Consider the following 23,579-nt stretch of genomic DNA (forward strand, 5'->3'; position numbering starts at 1 on the left):
AAATGCCCATAACTTTGTCAAAATTTAATAGATTCCAACAATGTTTTTACTCAAATGTCAGTAATTCTTGTCACTTCAAGATAGAATGATATAATTATTGATTTTCATTATTTAAAATTTTTTATTTAACAATAAACAAAAAGTGCAAATTTTTTTTTAAATTTAATTTCTCAAAAAGTGTATTTTTTTTTCTCTCAAACTTTTTTACCGCGAAAGAGACACTTTGAACTACAATCAACCCAAATCTCTAATAGCGAAGATTTTTTGTTTTCTGAGTTATGATTTTTTATAGAAAATATACGTTTTTCTGGTACATACTACAATATTCTTATATTGTTTAACTAAATGGAACATATGTATGTAATATATCAGCAAAAAGTACCGCCGTGATCATTTTTTGTGTATCAAATAGATATTAGAACACACTTTCCACCATACAGTTTCGAAACACAAAATCACATTTTCCCGCATCTTGTATATTTTTTTAATGTTGCACAAAGTATTAAACTTGGATTTATGCAGATTTGTTAAAGAACAAATTACATTTTTATAAAAAGATAAAAAAAAATAATAAAATAAATAGTAAAATCCTATCAATATGTGAGTGCCGTAAAGTTATTATATTAAAGAAAATCTCTTGTTTTAATTAACGAAGACATTGTTTCTATATGAAGCTACATATATGAACAAATATGAAATATAGGTATATCCATTTACTTAAACGTAAACGGATTAAGAATCAAAGTGCTATAAGAGATTTGAGCATTTGGTACAAAAAGTATTTTTGATGTTGAAATTGTACTTTTGTACTTTTTAAAATTAATTGTACTGAAAAAAGTACAATTGTACTTAAAATATCAACACTGTTTCACTGGCGTGACAAAGTACTTGCTGCAGCGATGCCAGATTTGAGCGTACCCAATTTTTTACCGATAATAACCCATGCGAGGGATTTGGGTATTGGGCATTTTACGAGCCTATTAGGAGGTATACATATCTGTGTTCTTATAGAATAGTAGCTTATGTCGGAAGACTGGCTTTAGTATAATGAACCATTCGCAGTATACGATTGCGAAAGACTCACTGACATTTTAATAGCATTTCAAGTGCTTATCAAAACTTTACGACACTCACATATTGACAAGATTTGACCATTTATCTTAATTGTTGAATAATAACGTGGTTATTTCTAATTTTCCAATGGCTGTCTTTATTCTAGAACTTGTGCGAAGTTACAGTAACAAAGGCTAATGAATTTATGATAAAATACGTATACAAGGGTTGCAGTGGTGTACAAAGCAAGGTTGCATTTTGGTGTAATAAAGTATGGAATGTAGAGGTGATTTAATTTCTCATCATACCGCCAGCCCTGAACCATAGTTTCAGCCAGAAGTTGGTAGCAAGGCGATTTTCGTGATCGGTCGTTTATAAGTCCCCTTTCCAGTGCGTACTGTGACAACTCTCACGCACCCGTCGGTACCGGCATGGACTTCTTCGATTTTGCCCAACATCCACTTTGTCGGAGGAACGCTGGGATCCTTGATCACTACGAGTTTTCCAGCTGTAATGTTAGGTTGAGCGGTAGTCCATTTAGTGCGATGTTGTAGGGAAGTTATGTACTCCAAACTCGGCTGTTAAGTCAGTGACCAATTCAATGTGGATCACCTTCGTGGACAAACATACGAAAAGACATATGTATGATTTACAAATTCTTGGACNTTAGGGAAGTTATGTACTCCAAACTCCAGCGTTTCCAAAAACCCTGTGCCATGTTGCGAATATGATTCCATGAAGATTTCAGTGAGAATTTAGTTGATATTGTAGGTTCCGGAATGGCAGTCAATGGCTCTCCAATTAAAAAATGCGATGGCGTCAGTGGGTTTTGGTCTACGTCTGAAATACTACACAATGGTCTGCTATTCAGTATAGCTTCAATCTGCGTCAACAAAATGTATAGCTCTTCGAATGATAGTAGGGTTTCACCTATCACTCTTCGTAGATGATGCTTAATGGACTTCACGTTTGACTCCCATATCCCACCTAAATGTGGCGACGAGGGTGGGATGAAGTGCCACGGTGGGCCATATTTAGCCAAGTGAGAATAGGTTTCATGATTGAAAGATTCTTTGAGTAAACTTTTATGCATGTCCGTCAACAAGCGATGAGCACCATGGAAATTGGTGCCATTGTCGCTATACAAATTGCTGCACTTGCCGCGTCGCGAAGTGAAGCGTTTGAATGCCGCAATAAAGGCCTCGCCTGTTAAGTCAGTGACCAATTCAATGTGGATCGCCTTCGTGGACAAACATACGAAAAGACATATGTATGATTTACAAATTCTTGGACGCTTACAGTTGGTCATTTTGATGTTAATCGGTCCTGCGAAATCACATCCTGAGTTTAGAAATGCTCTAGCTGGCTCCAGACGCACTGCTGGCAAATCTGCCATCCGCTGCGCAGAAGTTTGCTTCCGTAGTATGAAGCATTGCTTGCACTGATATACCACGGACCGGATTATATTTCTGGCGCCAATAATCCAATAGCGCTGTCGAACGATAACAAACAGCTCGTTAACCCCTACATGCAGATACATTTTGTGTAGATCTTCGACGATCAGTCTGCTAACATGATGTTTCGGAAGAATGATAGGATGTTTTATATTGTAAGATAATGTGGCGCGCTCAATACGGCCGCCCACACGAAGAACACCCTCAGAATCGATAGATGGTGATAATTGCATAAGTTTGTCCCTCTTATGGGAATTGGTTTTCAATCGTCGAAACGTATCTTCAAAAGATTCCTGCTGAATAGCACGAAATAATGCATAGCGTGCTTTTTGTAGTTCTTTGTGCTCCAAATGAATAGCGTGAATCTCGCGATTATGCCTCAGCTGTGATATGAATCGAAAAACGTATGCGATGACATTGATCATTTTCTGGAATGATGACACCTTATGTGCATAGTCGATAAGAATCGATGACTCTTTTTCACGAGTTATGGTATGTAGTACTGTTTTGCGTTGTTCCAAGATATCATTTGGCAGTTCACATCCTTCTATTGGCGTATGTTTAGGCCAGAATGAGTTTGGCTTCCTCAACCAATCTGGGCCTGTCCACCATAGCTTATGTTGAAGGAGTTGTTCCGGTGTGAGCCCCCGGGATGCACAATTCGCGGGATTTTCCTTTTTTTCAATGTAGTTCCATTTGCTTCTTGATAAACAGTCAAGAATTTCTTCGGTTCTATTTCCGATAAACATTTTCCATAACGATAACCAATGAAGGACAACCTGAGAACCTTCCCAAGCATAGATCGTTACGTCTGCGATGTTGAGTAAAACTTTTATCGAATTGTATAAGCGTGTTAACAGGAGCGCGGCACACAGCTCTAAGCGCGGTATAGACACCGCCTTGAGTGGTGCTACTCTTGTCTTTGCAGCAACCATCGAAATTGGCCTTATACCTTCCTTAGTGCATACACTATAGACAACAGCAGCATATGCGGACGTTGGCGCATCACAAAAACAATGAAGTTCGAATTGCATTGCAGGATTCAAAATGTTTCTTGGAATAGATCGCTTCTAACAAATGCAATGTTTCTCGTATATGTCGCCAAGTGCTGCTATCTGGTAGTGGGTCATCCCAGCTGACATTTGTTAACCATATCTCTTGGAAAAGGATTTTAATTTTGACCACAACTGGTGCTAAAAACCCAAAAATATCGAATATGCGAGCAATTTCTGAAAGGATGTGTCGTTTAGTTGCGTTGATTACAGTGGGTGTTCCAACATGAAACGAATACTTATCTGGCTTGGGATTCCAATAAAGACCCAGTATTTTGATGTAGTCTGAACCGCCATTTTTGTGTTTCGAAAACGCCTCACAGTCTTCAGCAGGCACCGTCTGTAGAACTGCCGTGGAGTTGGAGCTCCATTTACGAAGATGAAAGCCTCCAGACTCAAGCAAATTAACTAATTCCGTTTTGAGATTAATAACAGCATCTATGGAATCTCCGCCAGCCATGACATCATCCACATAGATGTTATTACTGATTATGTTAGCTGCATGAGGAAATTTGTTGATGTTGTCCATTGCGAGTTGTTGTAAAACACGAACAGAAAGAAAAGGTTCCGTATGTGACTGTAGATAACCTGTAGTGCTTGATGGGCTCATCTGGTGACTCTCTCCACACAATACATTGGTAATCCTGGTGAATAGGCGATACCCAAATTTGCCTGAACATCTTTGTAATGTCGGCGACGAACACGTACTTGAATTGACGAAACCCGAGCGAAACACCAAACAAGTCCCGCTGTATTGGTGGACCAACCAAGAGTTGGTCGTTGAGTGATTTACCAACAGCATCTTGATGTGACCCATCGAACACCACCAGCGATTTCGCCGTCGAGCTCTCGGGCTTCAAAATGGCATGGTGCGGAAGGTAGTAGTGAGGTGATTTGCCAATGTCTTGTAAGGGTATTTGCTGCATATTACCCAAAGACATGTATTCATTCATAAATTTTAACTGCTTGTTGTTGTGAAAACGTCGCTTCATGCTATTCAACCTCTGAACAGCTCCTTGTAAAGTGTTCGTGAAAGTTAGATCTTTCACCTTAAACGGCAGCTCTACAACATATTTGCCATCAGTAGAGCGTGCATGTGTTTCTCGAAAATGAATCTCAGCGAGATCCTCATGTTCCGATTGTTTACTAACTGGCTTGCATTCATCCAACTCCGAAAATCTTGTAAGTAGCTTGTCTACGTTGATCGTGGCAGTATATGATGAAATTGCGTCTTCTCTGGTCACTATGTCTACTTGACCAGAAAGTATCCATCCAAAAATGGAATTGATTGCAAACAAGTTTGGCTTTTCGATTTGAATTTTGCCATCGGTGATGATATTTGATAAATTTGAGTCTGCTAGCTTAAGCGACGAGATTTTCTTCCACGGTATGTTGCTAATGCTATGCTTTGGAATGTCTGCCGTAATACGTTGGAGTATGTACGCACAAACCGAAACGTTGGAATTTAGATTTAGATTTAGATTTCGAGTTGAGAGCTGATTACCAAATTCACGCAGCCCTTTGTCATACCTGCCTCTGAATATGAAATATCTTTAATGTGAAGTCTCGCCTTTGATCGTGATACACCAATGCGCTGAACACAGGTTTCCGATATAAATGATACTTGCGAACCAGTGTCAATCAAAGCACGAAGTTTATGAATGTGCTCAGAAGCATCTCTCACCAAAACCGTTGCTGTAGGAAGTACGACCTGCATGCTGTGCATGCCCTGCAAAACGTGATGACTTGCGAGTGCATCATCTGGAGTTCTCTGCAACGATATGTCATTACCATTTGTATGATATGTGTTTTTATCTAAATCAGATTTCGATGTTGTATGGCATGTGCGGCAGCTGAAGTGTGACTTGCAATCCTTAACTCGATGACCTGCTTTGAGGCAGTTGAAACAAATAGACTTCGATCTTACTTGTTTTCTACGATCTGATATAGATGCTGCCATGAAGTCTGTGCACTTTGCGATGTTATGCTGCCCATTACAAAATGCGCACGATGACCCAGATGCTGCTGTAACATGCGAACGTACCGATGTATTACGCACTGTTACGCCTGTCGTGTGTAACTCATTTGATTCCAGATGAATAAAACGAGCGTCAAGAAACTTCAAAAATTCTTTTGTAATACAGGTTCGAGATCCAACATGCTCAAACCAATTGGGACGCGTTTCTGCATCCAATTTGTTAAGCAGAATAAATATCAACCATGGGTCACGTTCCTTGATGTTTATGGCATTCATCTGCACCGTCAATAATTTTTCGTAAAATTTTAGGATTCGGTGTTGTTGTGGTTGGCAGTTTCATAAAACCTTTGATGAACGATCTTGCTACCAAATGTGGCCTGTCGTACCGTTGCTGAAGTTTATTCCATGCCTCAGCATAAGTTTCATTCGTAACTGGTATGTTCTTTATTAAATCTGCAGCTTCACCGCCCAAAAATGATGATAAATAGTAAAATTTCTGCGTATTTGACAAATGGCTTTAGAGTCTACCGCGCCTTTGAATATATCGCTGAATGTCTTCCACTCACTGTATTCGCCCGAAAATGTCGGCACTGTCATTTTCGGTAACACTACGTCATTATGTTGCAACACTAGATTTTGCAACCCTAAGTGTAACTCGCTCACTGTTTGCGGCGTTTGCTGCCTACTCGCTGTTTCTTGCTTCTCACGCAGATGTGTTGTTATACGGGCGAGAGCTTGTATGTACTTCTCTTCATACTGTGTGAACGATGACACAGCATTTTCATCTTCAGTACTCTCTTCGAATCCGCTTATTTGATTTTAAATCAAATTCAATTGTTTCCATGCTTCATTCAAATTGGAAATTCTCACTTCCAACTCTGCCGAAGGCGTTGCGTCATTTACATATTTCATTTGTAAAATTAAATGCGCTCGTTATTGAGGCCCTGTATCTGTCTCGTTGACTTTTCAACGCTGTCAGAGACATTGCTAACGTATGTATGTATGTCTAGCAATGCTACTCGCACGAGTGTAAATGAAAAAACTAACAAATGGACGCCGTGAATAAACGTTTTAAATGTAAAACTCCAAAATGCGTTCACTTTACACTTTGCAAGTCGGTGGTTCTAAATTCGGAGCAAAGGACCAAAAATGTTGAATAATAACGTGGTTATTTCTAATTTTCCAATGGTTGTCTTTATTCTAGAACTTGTGCGAAGTTACAGTAACAAAGGCTAATGAATTTATTTTAGACTGTTTATCCCGGTGTCCCGGTTCAAGCTTGAAATGTCCCGGGCTTCTCTCAAACTTCCTGGTGTTTCATTGAATTTTATTATTAAAATTTGCTACTACTTTGTAAATGTACAATACAATATCTTCGAAAGCTTAGAGCTTTTTGTTTGAGTTGATGGTCCTGCCGATCTCTAATTAGCGGGGTCTTATGTATTTTTAGGGTTATGATTTTTTCTAAATTTTTAAGTGTGTATTGGCATACGATAGACCTTGTTTCAAAACATCGGAAAAGCTGGCAATTTTTGGATGTATGTGTATAAAAAAACTCGCAAGGAGACACAGCTGTATTTAACATTTTTACTAATTTAATACACTCGCGGTTGTTTGTTCTTGTAGCGCTAAGTGTTACCCATTCAATGGTCGGAGCTTGGAAAATATTTCTAAATTGGCATATTTTGGGTTGTATAATTTTGAAATCCCTATTTTTGTCAGAGTTTGCAAATGATATTAAACGCGTATACTTTCTTCTAACAGTTTCTAAACTTATTTAATCCTTTAACTTACTTTTAAAAAAGTGACATTCTGGAAAATATTTTACAAATACATATGCAAAAGTAAGAACAAATAATTTTTGAAGAGCCTGAAAGCAGTTTCATATTCTGCACAAATTTTCACGTCGGTAAACGATTTCAGAGGATAAATTTACCAATCTCAAAAAAAATATAAAAAATTCTTGCCATGTACACTTTGTTTGGAAATTACCCAAACTGCGCTCAATTATACTAAAATTTAATGCTCTATAAAACTGCACTCCAAAAACTGTGAGCTTGAGTTTGAAATTTTGTTGAATTTTTTATAATTCTTGCACAAAGTTTGAAATATGGATGTACATGGTGTTGTTGTACAACTAGATAGACTTTTATAAAAAAAAATAAATCATTAAACATTAAATAAATCAAACAAAATATAGCAAAGACTGGTCAAAATAAGGGAAATCTATTTTTCTGCCATCAGTATATGTATTGTGCAACTCAACTCCAGCTGTGTAAATTTTAGCTTCACATACCAATCGGTAAATAGTTATTCGCTTCAATTAATCTGTTAAAGTCTTTTTCGTTCAATTCCAAGTTGGCTATCAATGCACTATGGATTTTTTGGCGTTTTTTTGGCATAAATTAAAAATAGTTAACTTGTATTTTAAAATAAACTTTATTTTTCTTTTTACCATGCTTTAATTATATAAAAAATTAGTCGGTAACATTTTTTACGGTTACACTGATTGAACGGTACGCTTTCAACGGTAGCTTTGTGTACAATTTGGTGAAATACATTGCAAATGTTTGATTGCTCACGTTCTCCAAATAAAATCAAGAATATAACTTTAAATGATGGAGAGTCGTGGCTCAGGTATGTAAAATTATAGTTATTAATATTTTTGTCAATTTTGTGTGGTTTTATCTGTGTGTATCGCGTTTTATTGAAGTCTATTAATCTTCACAATTATAGCTGTGTTTCGTAGAATAGAACTTCTAAGGCGGACAGAGGTGCGCAGGCTTTTAAATGCAGAGTTACTAGCTAAAGCGTCCAAAATATTATGTAACTAACTCTGTCTTCTTAAATTTGCTCCTTTTCAAAAAAAGCCTTTTCCAGACGGATATACGTTCGGAAATGCAGAGCTGCTGGACATTTTTATCAACACCAATCGGGCAGAGGCGGCTGTTAAACAGCATATATTGGAAAAGAATTGGCGAATATTTTGTTAGAATGAATTTCTAAATTTTTATACCCAAGCGCACTTGTGCACAAGGGTATTAAAGCTTTGTTCACATAAGGGTTGTTTGTAACAGCTAAAACGAATCGGAATAGATATATACAAATATATGCGATAACTCCAGCAAAAATTTAGATATCTCAGCGAAATTTGGTATGTAGGTTGCTCCTTATCCAAGGTAGGTTGGTCTTGAAAATGGGTGATATCAGACTGTAGCCACGCCCACTTTTCATATAACGGTATTTTCGAAAAATGCACAAACTGCGATATTTCACTAAATAGTTGCAGGTTCAATTTCTTGAAAATTAGTAAGTGAAGTAGAATTTTGGTACAAAATAATATTATTATGAATTTTTTAGAAATGGGCGTGACCCCGCCTACTTAGGATTAAATTCTGAATCTCAGTAGCCTCTTAACCAATTCTTACCAAACAGTACGAGCCTTGCTTAGGGCCCTACTAAGAAATATGTTGAAAATCTTTGAAACCGGGTAACCACGCCCACCTCCCTATAACGGTATTTTCGAAAAATGCACAAACTGCGATATTTCACTAAATAGTTGCAGGTTCAAATTCTTGAAAATTAGTATGTGAAGTAGTATTTTGGTACAAAATACTATTATTATGAAACTGTTGGAAAATGGGCGTGACTCCGCCTACTTAGGATTAAATTCTGAATCTCAGTAGCCTCTTAACCAATTCTTACCAAACGGTACTAAGGGCCCTACTAAGAAATATGTTGAATATCTTTGAAACCGGGTAACCACTCCCACCTCCCTATAACGGTAATTTACAGTAACTACTAAAGCTAATTCACTCAAAATCGAAGATTGCAATAACCACTGAGCAGAAAATTAGATTATTATAGATTTTTGGATAATGGGTGGAAAAGAAATTCGTTGAAAGTTATTCAAATCGGACTAAAGTTACACCCGCTTCGCTGTTAATACTTATAACAATCTCTTCAAAATTATTAAGACTAAAAGTCTAGGAATTAGGCGTGGCACCGCCTACTTTATGACTACAAAGGTGTATCTGGGTAACCGCTTTATAGGTTTCTACCAAACTTGGTTCAACTATTTCATTAAGTCTAACTCAGCATATTATCGAAAACGTTTGAAATCGGAAAGAAAGTTGAAGCGACGATATTTGATACCTGCGCCGGGTATATACATATCAAATAAAACACCTCTTTGAGGTAAAATTTTCGAGTGACGAAAACTGAACTAGAAACACAAAATTTATGATATCAATTTCGTGACGAAAATTATACGCATTTTTTAACTGCCTTTCAAACTTAGGGAAAATCTTTTTTATTCAGACGAATCGTTGCAAAAGTTCTGTTTTTTTTTTTAAATTGTGTTTCTAGCATTAAACGGATATTCGCAACGTTCCGAATAAATACAAAAAGATTTTCCGTACGTTTGAACGGCAGTTAAAAAATGCGTATAATTTTCGTCACGAAATTGATATCATAAATTTTGTGTTTCTAGTTCAGCTTTCGTCACTCGAAAATTTTACCTCAAAGAGGTGTTTTAGTTGATATCAATTATCTTGAGGTAGCAAATTTAAAATCGACGAAAATACAAACAATAAACTAAAGGTTTTATTTTTCTCAAATAAATTGCTAAAAATATTCTCTAAATCTGAAAGCTGTATTCAAATCGATGTGTCCATTGAAACATAGCTTTTCGAATACCGAATAAAGCGGAAAAGGATGATCAAGCATATGATGATATCAAGGATGATATGTATTCGAAAATATAAAAAAAAAGAAATGATAAAAACCTATCAACTTGGTACCAACTTTGTATACAATAAACAACTGTATACGTCTGATTGCCTCGTAGTCTACTTGTTGTTAAGATTTCTACTGGGTGTGGGGCGCAAACATGCGCTTTTTTTTGAGAAGTTTTACTTCTATCACGTGTACGGTGTTGCACTCGTGCTATTAAACTAATGATTTTTTCTCAAGTAAGTGACAATTTATACATATGTATGTAAGTATTAGCGGCACATTAGGTGAACTAAATGCATTCATTTATACATATTTATGTACAACTATAGGTAAATACCAGGTAGGTTAAGTGCGGGTGATAAACCCATGTAGCATAGTTAAATACTGTGTACATACCTGCAATTAAAATGGGGAAGAATGTTACAATTTCGGCATGTGACTGAAAAAAAACTCTAAAATACACACAAATTGTGGTTTCCAAGACATGTACGAAGTGATTGGCACAGCTGCATCCTTCAACTTGTCAACTCGCGGGAAATTGCCCGATTTGCAGGGATTTTCGGTTTAAGTGGCAATCGGGGAATGGACGATTTTTTTCGGGGAACTGGGTATGTTATTTTTATATCTTAAAGTAACCAAATTAGACGGATAGGTTAATTTTTAACCATTTTACCCTTTTTGGAGCGAATTTTTTTCAATTTGAATAGCAATATCTCCACAACAAGAGTTTTCCCAGATATAAGCTATATACCACATGAAAGCTAAGGTTTTGTGCTAGACTTGTGGAAACTTAGAATAAAATCGACTGACCAGTTTTTGAGAAAATGCCCGAAATCTCTACTTTCATCAGTCCGATTTTTAGTTTTCAGGCGATAGCGTTATGGCGTATTTATATTTTATAATCGCAAAAGATAGCGTTAGATAGCTTGTTTGAAGAACCTTCTACTGATATCAACATCAATGACATGGACTGAGTAGTGCGGCATCAGTGGTAGTTTAAAAAATGGCCTTTTTTCGAATTTCAGGCAGCAGCCACGCCCACACAGGCATACGAATCAAAGCATCCTGGAATAAAACCTTCTTAGTTGTTTGTGTACTTTAATTCCTGAAAGTTTGAAAAAAATTAAATGAGGGTACGTACAGACGCCACATACATACCAAAGCATCTCGTAGTGGAGACACGAACCAAAACACATTTACCTCTATATCTTTCCAACTAGTGGCTTAATATATAAGGTATCGTTTGAAAGGTATTGGCCTATAGAATAACACTAAATATGTTGGGTGTACCCACATGGCCCCTTAAACCGGCAAAAGTAACAAAACGTTTTTTGTTTCGCAACACTTTAGCCTAATTTTTAAGAATCCGGTTAATCGTTTATGAAGCTTGAATATATTTTCTGGACACACTCTGCAAGACCTTTCCAACGGTATATCAAATATGTCGATTGGACGTCTGGATAAAAACTTCCAAATCTCGTGTATATATAAGCGAGTCATTTCAGCATGCTACTGTTGCTGCTTTCATCACACGCGCGCACTGCCGTGCGCTGTGATAATGCGGTTTCACCCGAATTTATACTTCTTTACTTTTTTAAGTTGACATAAGTAAATTTGGCGCAAATCGATCAAATCGTTTATATGTAACTAAGTCATTTTAGGAGCGAATCATCCGCCCAAACAAATTTAACATAAAATAAAACAGTAACAATTCAATTAATCTTAAATGTTCGTACTTAATAAATTGTTCAAGAACGCACAAATTCACAAAATTATTATTATCGGGGTCGAAGTGTAGGCGTAGTCAAATAAAAAAGAGTAACAAAAACCAAATTCTACTTTAATCTACATAATAAACGTGCAACAATTTACGTCCCTATCTTTAAATTAGTAATTTATGCAAAAAAAAATTAAAAACCCCCATAGTGCAATGCCTATTTCGATGAGGAGTAATACGGCGTTAACTTCATTGAATAAAGATCTTTCAAGGAATGAAAACGTTGCAACAAATTTCAAAAAGTTCGGACCAGTGGCATTTGATCAAGCTGGTCAAATAATGAAAAAGTACCAAAGGATTTGAAAAAGTTGGTTACCATTTCTTTTTTATATCAATTTGAAGTTGGAGAAATAAGATCCCAATAAAAACGTATAATTTAAAAACACATTTTCAAAAGTTAACGGAGCCGGAAGGGAAGGGGATGGGAGGAGTTTTTGGCACAGCTCAATGATCAACTGAAAAAAGTTTTATTATAAATATAAATGGGAACCAACTTTTACAAATGCTTTGGTATTTATTCATATTTTGACCTCTTTTAATGAATACAAATGGTCTCATTCCCATCACTTTTTGAGTATTGCACTGTGAAATTATTGAAATATGTTTTTGAATTAAAAATAGGAACCGAATATTTTATAACAAATTTCAAGATACAACAAAGTATGTTTAAACTCTATAAAAGTCCCTGCTTACTTTGATTACCCAGATCTCTTTAGCGTGTTGCAAGATGGCTGATCGGTTCTTCTCTTAATCTGCATGCATTTGCAGAGCTTCCGTAAAATATTTCTCCTCCAATAAGCTGAGAATATAGTTTGTCCAGCTCGTGGCATAAAAGACGACTCAGTACTCCCCCAAACAAAATTAAGTTAGGTGTGGTTTTGTCAAAATTAGCATTGCTGTGCATTTTATACTTAAATTGAATAATGAAAGAAAATTTTAACAGTACAAAAGTCCCACCCGTGACCATGGAATACCCCTTAGACCTTGTAAATCGACGGAATATTAAACAAATCTTTGTACAAGACATTGTTTTTTTAATTTGAAGAAGGGTGCATAATATCAATAAGAGAGGTACATTGGGTTAGGTGTAAGCTTCATAGTCTATAAGTTGATTAAATTAGTTTTTAATTGAAGTTCGAAAAAATATTTAATTTTCTTAGGTGCTCGAGCAGTGTGGACTTTATGGAGACAAAACTGCTAAAGGATATGTCGAAAAAAACTTTTTTCACAATCACCCATCTTCATACTTATCGCACTACTGGAACGATTTAGCAAGGTGAGTTAAAAAGCAAATACATTAAAATTTAAGCACACAAAACCGCAGAAAAAGAACCTGTAATTCTGAAACAAAGAGCAATAATTTCATTTCATTTTCATTTATTCATTTTTGTTGCTGGCTTTACATAAGACTTAAGTCTTTTAAGCACATCATGTTTACACAATATTACGAGTACATATCGACCCCTTTGCGGAAAATAATCGTATGTTACAAAAACCAAATTTTATAGGAAAGTGTTCTTTGTATTTTTCTCTGCTTTGGCTAGCACCATTAATACCAAAGTTTAGCTTTGCTGAGATAATTGAGAAATATAACTAAACACGAGCTTTTTTTTGTAGGGTCGCTACATTCTAATTTCTTAGCACATACGATAATTTCACCCACAAGAAAAAGTGCATTGTCACATACGATACAATTTTTGGAGTTGCTATTGAGAATTAAGCCGTAATATTTGAACAAGTGATGCTTTATTGTTATTTATTGGTCGATATTAGTATACAATATTTTCACTTCTAGCTAAAAGAATTTACTTATTCAAATTGTTTTGGTAAATTAATTTAATTAAGTTAAAAAAAATGCACTTTGAAACAATAAAAAGGGATTGGCTTAAGGTTAACTAAATAGTCAAATAAATACAGTAGTGCCTTAGAAAGCGAAAAGAATAAGTAGAAGAAAATTCAAAAGTTTAGATATTTAAGCATTTAAACACCTTTAACTTAAAGCGCTAGTATCTTGAATGGATTTTACAAAAATCGGTAGTGAATTTCATATTTTGACAACACTGACAAAAAACATTCTAGAGGAAACATGGTCACTGTGCTTTGGTACGATAAGGCTACAGGTTCTAGCTGATTGTGCAAAGGTTAGCTTTTTAAAAAGGTATTCATTAGACGCCAAATCAGGAATGTATGGCGGATGACCCATTAATTCGATGCTTTTGAGTGCTTAAAAAATAATTTATTTAACTAGATGTGTAAGAGCTGGCATTGTCTTGATTAGGGATGCACAGCAGAGGTGCACGCAGTCGACGTCGCGGGCAAACTGCGAGCACGCGAGCGTGCTAGGCGAGGTGAAGTGAACTGTATGGAGATGGCAACGTATACATATCAACCACTACACACTTATTTTCAAGTAAAATTGCGTGTATGCATGTGTACTTTTGCGAGAACTGAGCCAATGTGGCATCAGGCTACCAGAAAAAGCCAATTTTTCCAAAATAAAAGCGCCAAGTTTTTATTATCATGTTTAATAATTTTTTTGATTCAGTAAGTAAGTAAGTGTATATACATATCCATTTCCTCACGTTTTTATTAATAAATTAATTTCAATATATTTATAACAACGCAAAACATATTTAAGTTACCTATCCCTCACATTTTATTCAGTAAATGAATTCCATCTTAATGTAGAATATTAGTGTATAGTGTATACATACATACATATGTACCTATGCATTCAGTGTGCTTAAATAAAAAAAGCATCCATAGATAACGCACCAAGCATTGAATTCCAATTATTTTAGCTTTTTGGTTTCCCAAAAGCACTAAATTTAGTGCAAAACGCACGACCTTGGCAACAGTGATTCACAAACTTATCTTAGGACTTAATTAAAATTCTCAACATTATTCGTAGAGGAATATATTTGTGTTCGTATGAAATAGTAGCTTATGTCGGGAGGCTGGCTTTAGTAAAATGTACCATTTCCTATATTCTTTAAACCACAAGGAATTTTTTTATGAGACTGTATACGAATATTAACTTGCTAGCACCGCAACTGCCTTTTTTACGTTTATTTTCCAAGAGTTCTTCACCGACTCGGCGCCAGTGAGTCTTTCGCAATCGTATACTGCGAATGGTTCATTATACTAAAGCCAGTCTTCCGACATAAGGTACTATTCTATACGAACACAGATATGTATACTTCCTAATAGGCTTGTAAAATGCCCAATACCCAAATCCCTCGCATGAGTTATTATCGGTCAAAAATTGGGTACGCTCAAATCTGGCATCGCTGCAGCAAGTACAGCGCCAGTGAAACAGTGTTGATATTTTAAGTACAATTGTACTTTTTTCAGTACAATTAATTTTAAAATGCACAATGCCGATTTTAAGTATAATTTCAACATCAAAAATACTTTTTGCACCAAGCGCTCAAATCTCTTCTATCAGTTTGATTCTTAATCCGTTTACGTTTAACTAAATGGATATACCTATATTTCATATTTGCTTCATATAGAAACAATGTCTTCGTTAATTAAAACAAGAGATTTTCTTTGATATAATAACTTTACGGCACTCACATATTGATAAGATTTTCTTCTTCTTAATTGGCGCTGTAACCGCCTATGCGATTTTGGCCGAGTCCAAAACAGCACTCCAGTCATTTCTCTTCTGTGCTAACTGACGCCAATTGGAAATGCCAAGTGAAGCCAAGTCCTTCTCCACCTGGTCTTTCCAACGCAGAGGAGGCCTTCCTCTTCCTCTGTTACCAGCATCGCGGCCCGCGTTGAATATTTTCAGAGCAGGAGCGTTTCTGTCCATTCGAACGACATGGCCAAGCCAGCGGAGATAAGATTTTACTATTTATTTTATTTATTATTTTTTGTAAATTTTATTTATCTTTTTATAAAAATGTAATTTGTTCTTTAACAAATCTACATAAATTTAAGTTTAATACTTTGTGCAACATTAAAAAAATATACAAGCTTTCGTAAAAATTTCGAGGTTTAAATTTTAGTATAGTAAATTGCAAGTTTAAAGTAGCTGGGGCTTACCGCTGATTTTTGGCAATTTCTTATTTTTTTTTTGTTGACGATATGAGTAATTTTTTCCATACGAAGTGTGTTTGACGATTTTTTTATATGGAGAAAATGAGCAACTGCTTCATCAAAAAAAATCTTAAAAGACTTTGTTATATTAAAACTGAATGGGCTACAAAACTGCATACTCAAAATATTTCTAGGAAATCTAATTAAAAAGCTCGAAATTTTTACGAAAGTGTGTTGATTTTTTTAATGTTGCGAAAAGATTGAACCTTGGATTTTTTTAGGTATAACCTGTATTTTTATAAAAAAAAATACATAAAATTAAGATAAATGCTCAAATCTTGTCAATATGTGAGTGTCGTAAAGTTTTGATAAGCACTTGAAATGCTATTAAAATGTCAAAACTTATTACCGAATCCAAAAAGATGTATCTTTTATCCATTAATAATAACTTTGTTGTTGAGTTTGTGCTAGCGCTTTTACGAAAATGCTTGTTGACGGCAATAAAATCAATAAAAGCACATGAGGGTTCGACACTAACTGACGGTATGCAGTTTTATAGTCGATTCAATTTTAGTATTATAAAGTGAAAGTGCAGCTAAGAATTCATGTTGATTTTTAATATGTTTTTGCATTTTCTTTATACAAATTGGATGTACAAAAATTTCAGTATGGAAGAAAAAGTGCAATACCTTCAACGAAAAAAGTTCTCAAAAATCTACGCGAATGGAATGTACTATCTCGATCATTTAAACATCTCGGACTCGCCCACCACTAAAAATGATCATTTAAATCTAAAGAATATATTAAATGATATTTAATATTTGCTTTAGAGACGAAATTTCGACAATTTTGTTTAAACAAAAATGTTAAGCGCATATGCAGAATGTGTGAGATTTTTCTGCTTGCGGTGCTATGTTTATATCATTTATCAGTTTAAGCACATACGATTAAATGTAAAATAAATATTTTTAATCGGGGATCCGAAAGAAATATTTATTAGTTGCACTGAGTTACGCAAAAATAGTGTCGAAAATCAATCGATTGTGCTGAAGTGCCGGCTGCTTCCGAAAGGGCCGAAAATGGCAAAATGCACACTCATTTTCCATAACTGTCACACATACAATCTCACTATTCTGTTGACTTCGTTTTCCCCTTCCGATAACTTTTTGCTTCCGCGCTTGCCTAGCTCCGCTGTGCAAAGCTTTGCACGCGCAGTCGCCCGCGACACATATGTGCTGATTTGGGCATCCCTAGCCTTGATGGAAGAGCATTTTTCGTATTTCATTGTCGTTCCTCCAATCGCCCACGATTTTTGCCGAACATTGTATGCCACTCAGAATTAACTTTTCTACGTTCCTAACGCCACTATGTCCACATGACCCGTTTTTACGAAGAATCAGGCGACCATTTGTTCCAAAAAGCCTTGGGTTGGTTTTTATTTTATTTTGAAAGATCCGTACAGCTGATTAGCCTTTTCTTTCTACCTAATATGCATATGAGCAAATCTCACGAGTTCTTATTTTTAGTTTCACTCTCTTCTCTTGACAAAAATAAATAGCGCAAAGCATTCCTCTTGTATTTATTTAAATCAATGGAGTCCCAGAAACAACTACAATAAAAAATAAATCAAGTATTTGAAGAAATTTAGCCTTCAAACGTTTATTTAAGCGAAAAGATACCGAAACTACGCATTTTTCCATTGCCTCCCGATAAAATCATTATTGTTTTTTTAATACTTTTGGAAAGATTTCAAATAGAATGTTGATATTAGAGGCATGGAAGTTGGGGTCAAATATAATATATCTGTGAAGTTTAGATAGTGTCCCACCAAATTAAAAAAATGGCAGCATGCGGAATATTTGTTGCTCCTATGCTGTAGTTTCTGTAATTTTACGATTATTTAAATTTAACAGTAGATAAATACTTAAAAACGTTACCATTAAACGGTGAAAATGTTCTTCTTACAAAAACGAATAAATTTACAATAATAAGACTAGTTTGCCACCAAATGAAAAAAGTTACATTGAGTATAAGATGACGATGATTTGGCGAAACAAAAATTCAAATTTAAAATTTTTTATTGGCACAGTCGAAATTCATCCCAAAATTGTTATATACATTGCGAGGACTAAATATCCACGGAATTTAGCCCACACGAACGCCGCCCCCCTACACCAGCAGCAACGACTACAACAAAACATTCCCACGACAGCCGGTTGTACGTACCGGAATGACTCGGGTTTTACCCGAGCAAGGGCTTTTGTTTCGGCAATCTAACCCCGTTTAGGTCGGCGAAGTATCTCAGAGTTGTTCGTCCATAGGGCTACATTCACTACATATTCTTCTACTCAGGGTTGGCATCGAGTCAAACCCAGGGCNTCTCAACTGCGACGCCTCCCGCCACCACCATAGGGCGCCAACCATTACAGCAGCGCACACAGCCAACGGCGGTAAGAACACACACATCCCTTACACCCCACATCACGACACGTCTCCCGAACCACATGAAGCTCCTTCAATTGAACTGCAACGGGCTACAGAGCAAGATTGAGGAGATAACCGTCTTCATGTGTCGGCATGGTATATTGATAGCTGCGGTCCAAGAGACGAAGTTGCACAGCAATTCAACTTTGTTGAATTGCGCCGGGTACAACGTGCACCGTCGAGATCGCGAGCGAGATAATGGTGGTGGCTTAGCGTTCATCACGCACCACACCGTGCAGTATCGTCTTATCGAAGCAGACATCGACCGCAGGGATACCACCCTAGAATGTCAGGGCATTGCTATCCGCTCAGGCGATGTTGAGCTCGAAATATTCAACATATACATACCCCCTATCACCTGCTGCCCGGCAGGATATCACCCTGATATAGGTGCGCTCCTCAGAGGTGAAAACCGTATGGTAGTAGGTGACTTTAATGCGCACCACGATCTTTGGCACTCAAGCCTGTCAAACGATCGTAGGGGAACAGGCTTGGCTGAGCTGATACATGATTCGACATTCTGCACAATGAACGACGACGCACCCTCCAGGATTGTGGGTAACTGCAGTAGCTCGCCAGACATCCACATAGTCATCGCTGGCCTGATAAACAGCATAACATGGCGACCTATGCTGACTTTATCTCGATAGATAAACCAACCGACTTTGCCTCCGCCATACGCCGGTCCTATATCAACTTTTCTAAAGCTGATTGGAAAGGTTACGCGGAGTTTAGCGAAAACACCTTCACAGCGCTTTCCACACCAACCGACGTCCATCTCGGTGAACGTAAGTTCCGCAGGGCTGTCACTGCTGCTGCAGCTCGCTTCATACCGGCAGGATGTATAACGGACCCACGTCCAAACTTCCCTGCCGAAGCGGCTGTTCTAGCAAAATGTAGCAAAATTAAAAAAAATAAATTCTAGCAAAATTAAAAAAAAAAATTCTAGCAAAAATTAGCGAAAAGTAGAATTTGTGGAGCCGAAATTGATCCGGCTCGAAGGACCAGTCTTTGGTGGAGAAAAGGAAGCGTTTTTCCTTTCTCTTCAAAAATCTTTATTTTAGTATTTATGTCTTTATGTACAAGCTGTACAAAATTATATTTCCGGTAAGCGAAAATATGTAGTTGCTGCTACGATGACTCGAATTCCAATAATTTTCTGCTGTCGTCTTAATTTGCCTATAAGCTACTTGTCGTCAAGAACTGCAATTCTCCTACTATGCAATTTACACAGAACCGGTTTGGCTTGCAGTGTTGTTGTTGTGTTGGAGTCAGGCGATAGTTGAGTGGCGCTGGGGAAATGCAAATGCTGTAGTGAGTGGGAGTGACGAAGAAGGTGCGAAGAGGATGAACAAAGCGAAGATGAACTACTGCTGCTACTGCTTATGGTGACGTGAGCAATTACTGTGCTTTAGTTGTTTACAAAGTTTGTAGGATTAGCGGTATGTTGATCGAATCTCTAAAGTGACCCGCTTAACCCATTGAGAAGAGGTGTGCTTCACCAGGGGTTTCTCAATAAAATTCTGAAATAGGGCGTTCTTCAACCAAATTATAAAGTAGGGCGCTCTTGAAAAGTTTTCTGAGATAGGGCGTTTTCAATCTGACTGCCGAGATAGGTCGATCTTCCACTCAGCCATCGATATGTACTTGCACATTTCTTGTGTGGATTAGTAGTGCCATCTACTGAGACAGCCCGGTTGCTTGGATTTTTGTCATCTCCCTTTTCTGCGGCCGTGTTTTTGCTCGGTTTGGCCCTTCTGTATTGTTGTTGTGCACTGCAAGTGCATTTACTTGGAGCATTAGTTAGGCGGTCATATATTCGCACAAAAGTTTTGATTCGCACATTTTATATTTTGTGTATAGTAACAAATAGTCAGTACTGGAACCTGCAAATTTTTACTAGAAAAGTATATAATAACCCAAAAAATTTCCAATAGAGCACTGAATCGAGAGCGTAATTACACGGGAGAGGTGAAAATTCTTGCTAGTGAAATTTTTACTAGCAGAAATTTGCTAGCGGAAGAAGAAGAATAAATGTCAAAAGCCGCCATTTGTTGAAATGATTAAGCATAAACAAATGTAAAATGAGTGGAAATCAAAATATTAATGATTACTGGACTGTGTAAGTGCTTACGTGTAAAGCAAAGAGTTTAAAACTGATTTGTAAATAGTAAAATGTTTACAGCAGAATGTCAAAACGGTGTAACAACTACTCACTTGCAAGTTTTTATTAGTTTTGTGTTCGATAACTTTTTCTGCTAGTTTGCTCTTTTTTTCAATTTCACGTTCTATTTTGCTTTTACGCTCTCAATTTCTTTATTAAAAAAAAAATATGAATAAATTATTGCATTTTTTAGATTGCAATTAAAATGTTTGATTGAATCAATGATTTGATTACAAACACTATAATTGCAATAAAATGTGCTTACAATTAAATTGATTGTAGTTTTTACAATCAGAAAAATGCAATAAATTTTGATTGCAATCCTATTACTAGCACAATCATTGATTGCTAAAAAAATTGATTGCAAATTTTTACAGCTCTGCGCAATACAAATATGTATATATAAAGGGTTAGTTAATGGGCTTAAACATATGATTCGATTTATACTATCCCATATAAATTAACAGCCCAGCGAATCAACACTTGCTTTTGTATTAAAGCGCAGCTAATGCAAAATTATTGTAGCGTTCGCGATAACAACAAATAAATTTCAAGATCAGACCCTAGCAAAAGGATTGCTTAACGCATGGCGTATTAAGTAGAGTACGATCTTGCCCAAATACCAAGTTAAAGTTAACTACCAAAAGCAATGCATGTTGTTTTTAGAACAAAGAAACATGCAGAGCACCCCGATTTTCGGGGATTATTACTAGTGTATTATTAATTCATTTACAGGTATTACAAAGACATTTGAGCCGTCATCGATTCGCCGCTTCTCTGCCTCGCTATGTTTGAGTTCCGGTCGCTTAACAGTGATGCCGATATTGGTGGAATTCTTATTTCTTGTGAGAATCGGAGAATGGCTTTAAATTTTTGGGGAATTCAATATACAAACTTGTTTTATTAGAACATTCCAATTAACAATAGAACTATAACATGTAAAATCTCTCATTACGGTGTTACGGATTTAAAACATAACGTATTTGCCTCATGGCACCGTGTGGATATGAAAGCAATTGCAACCGTGGATAACGACACTTTTCACTTCACGTTTTTATTTGACACTAGGAGTGTACTCGTACGCCCAACTATCTAAAGTTTTAGAAAACTTTTACTGGTTTTGCGTTCTCGTACCCAAAAAACTTGCAAAGTAGGGGAAATTGAGAGAGCAAAATGTGAAAGAGAGCTGCAAATTTCTGCTGGAAAAATTTTTCCCAGCTAAAACTTGCAAGTAAGAAAATCAGCTTATCACAAACACACGTTTGTAAATAAATAAAATAAATATGGCCTTTTTGAGTTATTTATGGCAAATTTTATTACTAATGCTAGTATACAACGAAAAAGTGAGTAAATTTAATAAGCACAACGTTTGTTGAGTTTATTTTTCGTTNACAGCCCAGCGAATCAACACTTGCTTTTGTATTAAAGCGCAGCTAATGCAAAATTATTGTAGCGTTCGCGATAACAACAAATAAATTTCAAGATCAGACCCTAGCAAAAGGATTGCTTAACGCATGGCGTATTAAGTAGAGTACGATCTTGCCCAAATACCAAGTTAAAGTTAACTACCAAAAGCAATGCATGTTGTTTTTAGAACAAAGAAACATGCAGAGCACCCCGATTTTCGGGGATTATTACTAGTGTATTATTAATTCATTTACAGGTATTACAAAGACATTTGAGCCGTCATCGATTCGCCGCTTCTCTGCCTCGCTATGTTTGAGTTCCGGTCGCTTAACAGTGATGCCGATATTGGTGGAATTCTTATTTCTTGTGAGAATCGGAGAATGGCTTTAAATTTTTGGGGAATTCAATATACAAACTTGTTTTATTAGAACATTCCAATTAACAATAGAACTATAACATGTAAAATCTCTCATTACGGTGTTACGGATTTAAAACATAACGTATTTGCCTCATGGCACCGTGTGGATATGAAAGCAATTGCAACCGTGGATAACGACACTTTTCACTTCACGTTTTTATTTGACACTAGGAGTGTACTCGTACGCCCAACTATCTAAAGTTTTAGAAAACTTTTACTGGTTTTGCGTTCTCGTACCCAAAAAACTTGCAAAGTAGGGGAAATTGAGAGAGCAAAATGTGAAAGAGAGCTGCAAATTTCTGCTGGAAAAATTTTTCCCAGCTAAAACTTGCAAGTAAGAAAATCAGCTTATCACAAACACACGTTTGTAAATAAATAAAATAAATATGGCCTTTTTGAGTTATTTATGGCAAATTTTATTACTAATGCTAGTATACAACGAAAAAGTGAGTAAATTTAATAAGCACAACGTTTGTTGAGTTTATTTTTCGTTAATTTGCTATTAATCTCCAGTGTGTTTACTCTAGTGTGTTCTGACTATGGTTGCCGTATGACATTTTTCGTTTGTACCATGATTTTCCTTTAAACGTACCCAACTAGATTTAAATGCAGCATGCTGAAAGGTTTTTTTGCTGAAGTTTTCGGTTTTGGTAGGTTGATTGTTGAAATGAATTTTATAATTTGAAAGCTACATCTGTAGCTATATCTATTACATTTCTTTTGGATCAATGATGGGTGTTTGGAGGAGATAATCTTGTTTTTGAATGCGCCACCATGTGATATCCCAAATAATTATGAAAAAATAACTTATTCATTCCGATATAATTATTTAGTATTTAAAAAGTTTTGACGTAGAATACGTCTTACCTTAAGGTATGGGGGCTATGTTCAAATGTTGTAGTTGTAATTTTTAGAGCTTCACAAAAACGCTTATTGCACGAGAACTAATAAAGCGATTTCAAAGAAAAGTGTGGCGTTTCAAAGATAAAATTCCAAACCTGTCGACAG

At 36.2% G+C, this 23,579-nt stretch overlaps 1 protein-coding gene across 4 annotated transcripts in view; it reads left to right on the forward strand.

Moving 5' to 3' along the window:
• Nucleotides 1-23,579, forward strand: part of LOC108381117 (uncharacterized) — a 312,228-nt gene that overhangs the window by 76,783 nt on the left and 211,866 nt on the right. For all 4 annotated transcript variants that reach the window (XM_017637535.1, XM_017637543.1, XM_017637527.1 and 1 more), the window contains exon 2: nucleotides 13,212-13,327. In XM_017637535.1, the coding sequence (XP_017493024.1) occupies nucleotides 13,212-13,327 (116 nt within the window). The remainder of the gene's footprint in view (nucleotides 1-13,211; nucleotides 13,328-23,579) is intronic.

Source organism: Rhagoletis zephyria, unplaced genomic scaffold (genome assembly GCF_001687245.7).
Source record: "Rhagoletis zephyria isolate East Lansing unplaced genomic scaffold, Rhagoletis_zephyria_1.1 Rzeph_scaffold_00132, whole genome shotgun sequence".
NCBI lineage: Eukaryota > Metazoa > Arthropoda > Insecta > Diptera > Tephritidae > Rhagoletis > Rhagoletis zephyria.